Source organism: Pteronotus mesoamericanus, unplaced genomic scaffold (assembly GCF_021234165.1).
Source record: "Pteronotus mesoamericanus isolate MK-2021 breed Mesoamerican mustached bat unplaced genomic scaffold, CSHL_Meso_final contig_116, whole genome shotgun sequence".
Taxonomy (NCBI): domain Eukaryota; kingdom Metazoa; phylum Chordata; class Mammalia; order Chiroptera; family Mormoopidae; genus Pteronotus; species Pteronotus mesoamericanus.
The window spans coordinates 30866569-30879220 of NW_026555027.1; the positions used below are offsets into that span (position 1 = coordinate 30866569).

The 12652-nt window shown below is 35.3% G+C and overlaps 1 protein-coding gene across 1 annotated transcript in view; it reads left to right on the plus strand.

The window, feature by feature from the left end:
• SERPINI1 (serpin family I member 1) overlaps nt 1-9445 on the plus strand; it is an 80057-nt gene extending 70612 nt beyond the window's left edge. Inside the window, exons 7-9 of the mRNA XM_054580329.1 lie at nt 4978-5064; nt 6475-6564; nt 6822-9445. Of these exons, the coding sequence (XP_054436304.1) occupies nt 4978-5064; nt 6475-6564; nt 6822-6898 (254 nt within the window). The 3' untranslated portion in view covers nt 6899-9445. The remainder of the gene's footprint in view (nt 1-4977; nt 5065-6474; nt 6565-6821) is intronic.
• Nucleotides 9446-12652: the final 3207 nt, after the last annotated feature.

The window sequence follows — 12652 nt, forward strand, 5'->3', positions numbered from 1 at the left end:
CCTGATCTTCTAAAACCCGGTGACAGCAGGCACATTCTTGCTTGAACCGCTTTCGGCATACATTTTATTTAAATGCGGCTGCTCGAAATTTGTCCCAAGAGGAAAGAAAGTCATTTTCTTTTTTCAACTCAGTATCTGTGATGTGATTTCTCATTTGTTACATTTTCTCCTGCTGGTATATCCAAAGGGGTGCTGTTTTTCTGAAGGTTAAGTATCCCGAGGCCTCGTTTACATCTGCAGACCTTTGCCGTCCATCATGCATCATTTCCTCTCCCCTGGGAGGCAGAACGTGGGATGAGTCTTTCTTTTGCCGTCTTTGAAATGTATATGATGACACTGGCCTCTCGGATGCCATCCCCTTTGCTCTTCTACTCTATTAAATCTTTAAGTTCTTTTAGTGTGTGTGGTCTTCGGATTCTCTCCCTCTCTGCTGTTGTTCTCCATCAATTTTCCTAGAGCATCTACTCTGGATGAGTGTCATATGCTTTACTGATTACAAGAATAAACTTTATAGCTCTGATTGTGCACAGAATTGTGGTCAGGGTGCTCACAGAGTGACAACACCCAAAGACTTACAATATGAAGTAGCTGACCCCTTTCATTCAACAATTAGTAAATTTCTGTGTTTTGGGTTAAATACTGGAAAATTACCCATTACCAGGAAACTCCCTCTCCTTAGGGCAGTTCCTTTATTAGGCCCACCGAACGCCAGAACACAGGGACACGAAAGGTAATGACACAATCCTTGTTTGAAGGAAGTTAGTCCAGGAAGAGAGAGAGATCAATAAAAATATGGTACATTATAAAGGCTTCATTCAATAGAATTAGATCCTGGGATGAGTGGGAAAGAGTGGTCAGTTCTACTTTAGTGGGAGGTAGGAATCAGGAGAGCAAAAAAGGCTTGGTACGTCTCAAAACTGAGCTCTAAAACTAGATTAGGAGTCTTCCTATACAACAAAGGTTAAAGGAGTTTCTGGGGAAGCAGACACAAGAGCGATACAGCGTGGCAAGTCAGCTATGGAGTTCGAATAAACTGGAGCAGAGTGTATGGAGTGAAGGCTAACTGAATGAAGCAGAGGCAACCACACAGAGGTCCTCTTCTGTGCATACCGAGCAGGTATGCAGGTATGCCATATACGGAAGGCGAGGCAGGAGGCAGAGCGCGCAGCAGAGGGGATGGAGGGCTTTTAGTAGGGTAGCGGCATAAACTGGTTTGTGTTTGATATGGTCATCCCAGAGGAGGCTCTGATGTGAACTCCAGGCAGTTGGAGTTGTTCTCAACTGCGGTGACATGACACAATGTGATGTCCCTTGAAACCCATTTTAAAAATTTATTTGTATATTTTGCTGCGTTTAATTTTCTGACCTTAAAAACAGAACAAAACAAATTTCCCTCTATGTTAATAGGTGAGTTTGGTTAACTACTTTTTTTTTTTCCTTAGACTAACTTTGTTCAATTTTAATAGTAAGGTAAAATTACCTCTAAATGACTTAGGTTACTTTTATTCACTTTCTAGCATCTAGAATGTTTTGGGCATTTTTTGTTTGTTTGTTTGTTTTTTACCAAAATTCCTATCTGTGTCTTGAAGGTTTCATTAAAATTACCCAGAAAACCATTTTGGCTTGCAGTCTTTAATTTTGAGGATGGGGGAAGTTTTTGTCTGCTGATTCAACTGGTACTCTAATGGTTACTAGATTATTCAGATATTCTATTTTTTTCCCCCGAGTTCAATTTTATAATTTATACATTACTATAAAAGTGTCCAGTTGATGGGAAACCTGTTTGTTTTCACAGTTATCTGCATAAAAATGTACAAAAATCTTTACTGGGGGATGGAAATACTCTGCCTTATCTGTGGAGGTGGGTTCACAGATACATACATCTATCAAAACTTGCCAAACCGTGTATTGTAAATAGATACAATTTAAAGAAAATATGTTATACTTCATAATGTTGATTATCTGCAGAAAATTATACATAGTTTTTGTGACTTTTAAAAATTCTCATCTGTACCTTTAGATATGTTCTCTTTTGTTGTGTGTATGTTAATACTGTTTATTTGGGCAGTCTCTCTTTCCTCTTCACACATCTTAGTAAAGGTTTATCCATTTCATTATCTTTTAAATAACCAGCTCTCTAGCAAGAGCCCTCAGCATCCTCGCCTCGTTGATCTTTCTGTCACGGTTCTGTGCAGTATCCCTCCACCTGCTACCGCTTTGTGTGGGTAAATGAGAGCATCTGAGAGGTTCGGTGACTAGAGGAGAGGAGGACACATTTGGGACAGAGGTCAGAGTTGAAAGGACAAGAGTCCTTCTTTCAAGGAGTCTCCTCAAGCCAGCAGATCAGGCTCAGGAGCTCTTGGCGGCAGTTCCCTCCAGGCACGTTGGCGTGGCTGAATATCACACAATGTCTTTGAGAACTCCCTTCAGAATATTTGAAGACGGCTTAGCTGACAACATGGACACTCACTACCATTTAGGAACTGGATTCTGTCACTTCTGCATTTAGGGCCATGATATCTATCTGCTCTTGGTGGATGACTCTCCCTTAACTGTCAGAGTGATGAAAATGGGCAATAGAGTCTACAAATAATATAGCATCAGTTAACTGATAATATATTGTACTGTCTTGGAACTCACATGGGGTTTGTTGTTTTTTTTTTTGCCAACTAAATATATTTGACTAGCTATAAATGCAATTTATGTTTTTCTTTTTGATAAAAAAAACTAGTCTTCTAGATTTGAGGGAGCTAATTATACTTGTTTAATATAAAAACTTCATTGCTTTTTATTTTTCTTCTAGTCATCAACTGCATTCTAGAATAAAATATAATACTTGAGATGGGCTAATTCATAATTCAGTACTTATATGAGCCGAGGAAGTAATATCTAAAACTGGATTCAGAAATGTCACTCAGTTGTCTTGAGACTAATTCAAAATATGCAAGTGCTTGTGACAGATGTACCAAAAATATTGTTGAACATCATTCCCTAACCATGTAAGGTAATTATATGTTTTTGAAAACTTGAAAGGAAAATGTATGTTGTGAGTAAGACTTGGTTACTTACAAAGTCTTACTAAGCAGCCTAATGAGAAATCAATGGCACTTTTATTGAATAGTGCTGGGTATCAGCAACAAAGTTATTTATCTTGAATTTGAATTATACACCCTGGAATTGGGGAAAAAAAGGGGGGGTGGGGTGCAAACTTGAATAATTCTTTATCTTGTACTTGTAATTCTTTATCCTTGTACTATTTTTAAATTTTTGTATTTGAGGCAATATTTTAATCTTGGGGGAAATACTGGAAACCCAAGATTGAAAGCTATTGCCTTGTACAGTTTGCTAGGGCTGCCGTAATGAAGTACTACAGACTGAGTGGCTTGCACAATGCACATTTATTTTCTCACAGCTCTGGAGGCTAGAAATCTAAGATCAAGGTGTCTTCAGGGTTGGTTTCTTCTGAGTCCTATTTCCTTGGCTTGTAGATGGTTCCCTTCTTCCTGTGGCTTCACATGTTGTCGAGGTTTTTCAGAGAAACAGAAACAACAGGAAAAACCTCTATTCCTCTCTATCTCTATTTCTATCTATCATTTATGTATACATGTATATATGATGTATGTACATATGTATGATGGATGTATGTATCTATCTATGGAGAAAGAGAGAAAGGGAGAGAGAGAAAGAGAAAGTGAAAGAGAGTTAGAGAATTATTTTAAGGAACTGGCTCACACAGTACAGTAGCTTTGAAAATCCAAAATCTAAAAGGTAGCCCGGAAGACTGGAGACCCAAACAAAAGTTTTAGTTTCAGTGCAAAGGCAGTAAACTGGCAGAATTCCTTGTTGCTCAGAGGACGTCAGTGTTTGTTCTATGGAGGTCTGTGGCTGACTGGATGAGGCCCACCCACATCAAAATCCACCCCTTTAAATGTTAATCTTATCTAGAAAACCTTTCACAGAAATACTCAGACTGTGTTTGGCCAAATATCTGGGCATCGCAGACCAGCCAAGCTGATACATAAAATTAACCATCTGACATGGTCTTCCCTCTGTACCTGTCTGTGTCCAGATTTTTTTTTAAATTAATTTATTTACTTTTTAAATACATTTGTCTCTGCCTTCCCCCCAGATTTTCTCTTCTTGTAGGGCACCAGTCATTTTTGTTTAAGCCCCACTCTAATGACCTCATTTTAACTTAAGAGTCTATCTCTAAAGTCACATTCTGAAGTTTGGGGGGATTAGCACTTCAACATATGAATTTTAAGAGAGCACAGTTCAGCAAATAATAGCCATTAACTTAAAAGTAAGAGTAAGTAGAAAGGTAATTCAAAGAGAAAAACAGTCCTTCTAATACTGGAAATGTGTTAGTTCCTCTGGCTTTAGAGTAATCCTCAAATAAACCAATTAACTGTAATGGAAAGTACCTTTTTTATATATTCACATTTCTACAACTTAGAAATCTTTTTTTAAATATTTTATTTATTTAGTTTTAGAGATTTCTTGTATATTTTTCTCTGCCAATGATATTTATATTACCATTGTAATTAGAGTTTAGATTTTGAAAAAAATTCCTTATTCTGGTTATATCTAGATTTCTACCTATTTTCATTTTGTGTTTTTAAATTTCAAAATAGAGTGCAGCATGTTTTTATATGGAGTTTAGAACTAATTTGAAGTTGCTATTAAAATAGAGCCACTTTCCACTTTTTCTGGCAATATAAAAAATAAACTATGGAAAAACAATCAATAAAAATAAAGGGGAAAAAAGGCAAGAGAATATAAAAGAGGACTAATCAGAATACATATCTCTGATGGTTCTCTCAAATCATAAATGAAACCCTACAACATTATTTCTTATGGTTTACATCACATATCAGTGTATCATGTTTCATAGTTTTCAAATCCTTTTCATGAAAGGGTAAAATGCTTTTCTATCTCTGATACTGAAGAAATACTTCTTTTATCTCTTTTTTGTAGATAGCAAAGAGATTTTCCTTTCCAAAGCAATTCACAAGTCCTTCATCGAGGTGAATGAAGAAGGATCGGAGGCTGCTGCCACCTCAGGTGCCAAGTTGTTTCCTAAAACCTCACCATTTCTAGATTTGTATTTTTGAAGCAATTTTGGGTGAGGGGCGGGAGTCATTTTTAGAATCAAGCCAATAAACTGACTGCTCTGGTCTCACTTATAAGTCTAGCTGATGCCGAACCAGCTAGGATTCTCCAGGTAGGCTGTGAGCGCGCTCACTCCAGCGGCCGTGCCGGTGACTCCAGTCCCCCGTTTGCTCGCTGAGGAGAGGCAGGAGGACATTGTAAGCCCCATAGAATAGGTTTTCCTGCTGTGCCGCCTGCTTCAATATTTCAAATATTTCCCTGCTGCCCATTTGAACATATTTCTTCCTACTTAATTCCTTGTAGAAGTTAATTTATAATTTTGTTAGTGGAAAGTTTTGATTTTAAGAACACATACATAAACAACAGTATATGTATAATAGCATGTAATAATTGTAACTAAGTAATAATACCAATAAAATCATAATTTTAAATGAGTAATTGAAGAAATTTGACATAAACCATGTGTCCAGAGCAAAATGACAAATGTCCTTGATTATTTTGATCATTCAGACTTCCCTAATTAATTGAGAATGATTTTTCTATTGACTTTTTTTCCTCCTTTTATTTGGTTGGATTTATTTCAGTTTTATCATCAAGTTTTAGTCAAATTTCCCCCATCACCCCCCCTCATAAAATGTAACACATTATATTTGCATGCATTATTTCTACCTTTGCATGAATTTATCCATTAAAAAATAGCACCAGTTAAAACAGCATTTTCAGGAGGAAATAGAAACACAGTAGTCTCAGGCACCGAAAAACTTAAAACTTACAGAATTTAATAGTGACCTTTTTCTGATGATTGAATCACCCCACAGCTAGTATAAAACAATCATTTATAATAAGGACCTCGGGGGAATTCAGTTTCCCAGCTGTAGGAAACACATTGAGTCTCACTGTCGTATTTTCCCTTTAATCATTGCCATTCCGGCCACTTACTAGAAGCCTGAGAATTCCTGTGTAAAAATACCCATTTCAAACAAAAAAAATAATGATTTGAGAATGTAAAATAACTCTTAGTTTTTTAGAGGTTTTTTTTTTCTTCTCTCTTCCTTTAATTCAAAGATCCTTTTAGTAAAGACATACGTATCTGAGACTGAGACTAAAAATTCTGTAAGAGGCAGAGTAAGTTCTTCTATTATTTGGGGGGGCAGAGATAAGAAAGTGTGGGGTATGTGTGGGGTGCATGAGTGTTTAAAGTTAACGGGAAATGTTAGCACCTTTATAATTTTTCTCTAAGTTTTTAAAAATTGTATTTCTTATGAACCATTGCCTATGCATTAAATATAGATGGTTTAGAGAAATTATTCATTAGTCCCTACATATCCACAAACATGTAATTACTTTCTCTCTGCACTATAGGAATGATTGCAATCAGTAGGATGGCTGTGCTGTATCCTCAAGTTATTGTTGACCATCCATTTTTCTTTCTTATCAGGAATAGGAGAACAGGTGAGTCTGTTATGAAAACAGAATTTTTTTAATAGATTCGAAAGAAATAACTGAAAATTTATTCCACATTGAACATTTTTCCACATTGTTTATCAGATAATTTTTAGTGTTCAAATGACTTTTTAAAAAATGAATATAACATTTTTATATTTAGAATATTGCCAGTTGTAAATAAGAAGAGAAATAAATAACCCTTTTTAAATATAAGTATCTTTTGTTGTTTATCCTCTCTTTTGTTCACTTCCAACCCAATGCAGGTACAATCCTATTCATGGGACGAGTCATGCATCCTGAGACAATGAATACAAATGGACATGATTTTGAGGAACTTTAAGTCATTTCACTTGAATAATAAGAAAAATAGTAACTAAGCACATTATGTTTGCAACTGGTATATACTTAAGATTTGTGTTTTACAGTATATCTTAAGATACTATTTAAACTAACTCCATATAAAAGCAGTATGTAAATGATAAGCCAACTTGTCAAGGAATGTTTTCAGTATTATTGAGGTAATGGTCTTGTCACGTTATTGTGTTTGTTGTGCTGGTAGTTAAAATAAAAGTACATAGTGAACATGTGAACAGCTCTGTTTTTCATTTTAGAAGTTATAGGGTAAAGATACCTCTAGGTGAAATTTGGAAACAGTGAGGTTTCTGGATATCTTAAATCTTTTGTAACCATTCAGACTCAAGGCACTGAAGTAAATTAGCACTGTACACTAACACATAGCAAGCAGTAACAAGCGAAATGAAGACAGGTACTCCACAAAAATTCCGATTGTTTTTTTCTCTGAAGATGGTGTACAGTGCAATATAAAACAATGCCAGCTGACCATCTTCTGTATGGCTCCATGACAAAATTGGTTAGGAAAAAAATAGGGCTATGAAAATCCATAGCTTACAGCTATGGTTTATTTACCATGTCTTTAAAAATATCCACTTGTCATCAGAAGGCTTATGTAGGTAACCAGCCTGGTATATCATCATGTTTTGCTGCTGCAAGTAAAATCCACATAAAACCAAGTTCTCAAAAGTCCCAAAGTAAACCAAATTAACAATAAAAATAAGCTCTATGGTATGTATGTGACCAGAGAATTAACTAGAAAAAACTGTGCTAGTACAGATACCAGGAATCAGCAAGGCATGGGCTGAATATTACTTGCAGAAGTGTTCTTGGTTGTTCTGTGCAGGTTTTTACACATTTGGAACTTGAACGTCTGTAATTGGGATATCACATTTGTGTTTCTCCCATTGATTACCTGCTGGCTCCTGGTGCATTTATTTGAGACCTCTGGAGAGTTCTAAGCACTTTGCAGAATATATTGGCCTTATTCTCTACAACAAGAAGTGTTTCATTCCAAAGGGGACAGGTCTCTAGTAAATTACTTTGTTATCCACTGACTGAAACGACAGTGCTCCTCTGAGGGGTGGGGAGAAAAAGGAAGGAATCATCTCATCATGTTGTGAATTGAACTAGAGACCCTCAATACCAAACATTAACTTTAAGTTTGTTCAGAAGAGGTGGTGGTTGGGGGAACCAGGCCTGACCCTCAACCTACTGAATGTTAAACTCTTGAGGAAAAACTTGAAAGTCTGAGTTTTTAGACAAGTCCCCTTGGTGATTTGGTTATACGTTAAATCTTGAATATTGTGAAATAAAGAACGCATGTAGAATACTTATATACCAGTTGTTTAAAGTAATTTGTAGAAAATTAGATCAATCAGTGAGGTGTCCTAAGTTAATGCTTCTCAAACTTTGTGTACATTAGAATTACTACGTGGGGGTTGTAAAAGAGATTATCATACAGTAGTAGGTCTGGGGTGGCGCCTGAGAACCTGCATTTCTAACAAGCTTCACGGGGGGGGGTGCCATTGCTGTTGGCCCATGGACTCAGGTTGATAACAAAACTACATTTAACAGAAGTTGACGTGTTTGATATCTTCCTACATGGAAACAGAAAAAAAGGTGTAACTCTCATAAAACTTGGAGATATTTAGGCAATGGAGCAGTAGTCTACATTAACAATACAATGCATTTACACAAAATGAGAAAAAATGGTTTTATCCTAAAGCTTTTTCCCTATTACATACCATGGAAAAATGCAAACGTCCTCTGCATCTTAGAACTCTTGAAGTATATTCTTTAAAAATATAGACACGTTTATAGGTAAAGCCCACAAAAGAACTTATGAATACCTTAGGACACATACTTAACACTGACTCTTTTAGAGCTTATACTCTCAGAAAACTTAGAGTTTATCCATTAAGCTGAGGTTACTATAGAACAATGCTTTTATTTTCATTTTTAATGTACACAGATTAGACTAATTGATGTCGATTCAGGATTGTTATGGTGAGTTTGTGATAGTCCTCATTACTGATTGCTGCTTGTTAAGCATTATATATTTGCTATATTTTTATGTCCATTAGTCAGCTAAATCAGTTACCTATAAGGAAGAGTCAACATCATTGACAAGCATAAAGCCCAAAATACAATTTTTTTAACTAATATAAGGTTAAACTCTACCATTCAGAATGTTTACCTTAAAATATTTCAATACAATTTAGATGTCCCTTAACTAAAACTTTGTCATTACCATGTTAATGGAGTGCTTAAAAATAGGATACTTGATAGTACCAAGTTTTTCCTATTGTTTGATTTGGTTTATAATTTCTTCAATATTTTCTTTTCCAATGAAAAAGCTATATCCTATGGTTCAATTTCATTTCTTTTAAAAGGCATACATTACTATACACACAATGTGTACAGCTAACAGAAACTTCTTTCTTTTTGAACATATTTTTGGGGAGAAGAAATTAACAACAATTATGCATGTTTTGTTTTTAAATTAAATTTTTCCAGCTTTATTGATATATAATAGACAAATAAAACTATATAAAGTGTACAATGCGGCAATTATGTGTGTGTATGTGTGTATACACACCCATTATAAAATTATTACCACAATAAAATTAACACTAGTTAAATTTTTGTGTTGTGTGGTGAGAGTGCATGAGATTTACTCTCTTAGCAAACTTTAAGCATACAATATAGTATTCACAACTACAGTCACTGTTCTATACATTATATTCCCAGAACTTACTCATCTTATAACTGAAAGTATGCACTCTACCCTCTGACCAATATTCCTCGATTTTCTCTGAACTCCAGCCCCTGGCTACCATTCCTCTCTGTTTCCACGACTTCTACTCTTTTTGTTGTTGTTGTTGTTGTTTTTTAGATTCCACATTATACATGAGATCATGCAGTATTTCTCTTTCTGTGTCTGGCTTACTTCACCTAGCATAATGTCTTCCAGATTCATCCATGTTGTTGCAAATGGCAGGATTTACTTTTTTTTATGGCTGAATAATATTCCTTTGTATCTGTGTTTAAATATGTATACATACACATTTATATATGTTAAATAGTAATGTATGTTTTTTTTCTTTATACATTCATACATTGATGAACACTTGGGTTGCTTCCATGTCTAGGCTATTATGAATAATCCTACAATAAATGTGGGAGTACAGATACCTCTTTGAGATACTGATTTCTCTTTCTAGATATTTTAGATATTAATTCTTCATCACATATGTGGTTTGCTAATAGTTTCTCCTGCTCTGTAGGTTGCCTTTGCATTTTGTTGATGGTTTCCTTTGCTGTTTGATATAGTCCTACCTGCTATTTTTTTTTCTTTTGTTGCGTGTGCTTTTGGTAAGATATCCAAAAATTTATTGCCACAACCAATGTCAAAACATTTTCCCTATGTTTTCTTCTAAAAATGCAAATACAGAGAGTATGATACTTAGCCCAGTTTCTTTGTGTAATGTCTGCCAGTAAAGTTATTCTTGAGGGAGTGTTGAAGTCTCTACATGCACATAAACATAGCTATGGAAAAAATTCTGTGTCTTATGAAGACGGAGAAGTATTTTCTTAGAAGAATCAGTTCAATGTTTTTTTATTAACTACTTTGGTTCAAAGTGTAGAAGATAATTCAACAGTAAGTTTCAGCTAAAAGTGCATTATTTTCATATTGTTTTCTGATTTTGGTGAGACAGAGGTCCATGGATTTGTGAAAAGAACATTTAATTAATGAAAATAAAGCAAATACAAATGAAACATGTACTTTCTTTTTTCCAAATTCACTCTTTTATATACATTAAGTATAGATGAACTTTTCCTCTCTTTGAAAATTGCAGTGATTTTACTTACTTGGTGGAAAATTAAGTGGACATATGGCATGTTCCAGAAAATGTTTCTTCTGCAGTGATTATGGCTTCTAGCTGATATAGCAGTTTTCTCTGTTCCTCAAATGAACATTTTATCTCTCTCCTTTTCTGAAAGTTTTGTGATAATTCGCAAATATATAAACCTGACATTTGTTCACACGATTGCTCTTTGCTCCATCTATTATTCAAGGAAAATTGCTGATGGAGAGATTATTTTTCCATATGACTGAGTGACCCCTCTTTTGGCATTTTCTGTTTAAATATTTATGACAAATACCGATGAAAAAAATGTATGAGCTGTGGAATGACAGAGAACCAGTTTTAAACAACAGATCTACCACTTACTAGGTGTCTGCCTTGGAACAAATTGTTTAATATTTAACTATACATTTAAATAGCATCTACTTCATAGAATTATGTTAATGATTTGATAATATAATGTATATGAAAACTATAAGTAGTACTTGGCACATAGCAGTCACTCAGGAAAGGCTAGCTCTTAGCACTGACATTACCATATTAAAGCTCTACTCTGGTGCATAATTTTTCACATTTTAACATTTACGAAAATGCAGTGAACAATGGTGTTTTATGATTGCTGGTAAAGCAAGGAGTCAAGACTTTAAATGACACTGCCGGTGCATGCAGTGACCTCGTTGAGTGGTGGTATGCAAACTGTAATCTCCTCATTTGAAAAGGAATCATAGTGACTATTTCAGGAACCATCATAAATTCTGGTTAGTGCCTAAAAACCTTCCATTGAGGGGTTTTTCGTTTTGTAAGATAAAATGCCCGTTTCAAAACTTGTGGAATTGGTGTCAATAACTTAGGAGAAGATCCTAGAGACAAAAGTCACACTCGGGCCATGGCTGTCCCTGGTGCTCTCAGTGACCAGGGGCCAGCGGCGTGGGCAAATGGGCGTCGTGGAACATGGCTTAGAGCTGCGCTCTGTTTTCAAAACACTCTATTCTGCTTATGTTTTCATTGTAACCTACACATATGTATGATATATAATAAAAGTTGTTTAAGCCTCAAAGCTTTACTTAATGTTTTAAATGAATTTAAAATGATCTTTTTATTCAGTGTGTCCTAGTTTAACTGAGAATGATTTTTTTCTTCCTTAATAGTACAAAGGAGTGTCTTGCAATTGATGTCTTGAATTGGAAATTGCACATTATTCACAACAGGACTTGTGAAGGAATCTTATTTATTAAAGTACATAGCAAGTGGAAATGTCACCTACAATTTCCAAAAGTTAATGCTTTCATTGGCTCTCAGAACTGTTATTTAGAAGTTCAAATTCAAAAAGCGGGGTAGGAAGGAGTGGTTGAGGGAGGAAAGGAAGAAGGAAGTAGAAAAGCAAATGTTAACCAGCTCCCTGCAAATGGCAGTTATCAGCAAAATGAATACAGTTCCTGAAGTAAACTAAACTGGGTCATTAAAAAACACCTGAAAGAATTTTTCTGATATCCATCCCATAGAAGTGAATATTAATGCCTGGGGGGCAGAGAGAGAGAGAGAGAGAGAGAGAGAGTTGAGAGCAAAATGGGAGGGTGGGAATCTTGAGTCTAGTTTGTCTTTTTTTTTAAATTTCCACCTCATAATGTAGCTTAATAGCATTCTCACTTTACAGACTGTACATGTTAATTAGAGACAGTCCATGAGGAGGCTGATAATTAATCAGATTTAAATGGCAGAGGTTTAATTTTGCCCTAAATTTTTTTCTTTCAGTGAAATATTTCCTCCACTAATATTGTTTTAATTAGCTTATCTAAAGAATTCATAGCAGCTACAATCACACAACACTTCAGTAGCAGAAGACTTCTAATTTTTAATTTGATTGTCTATTA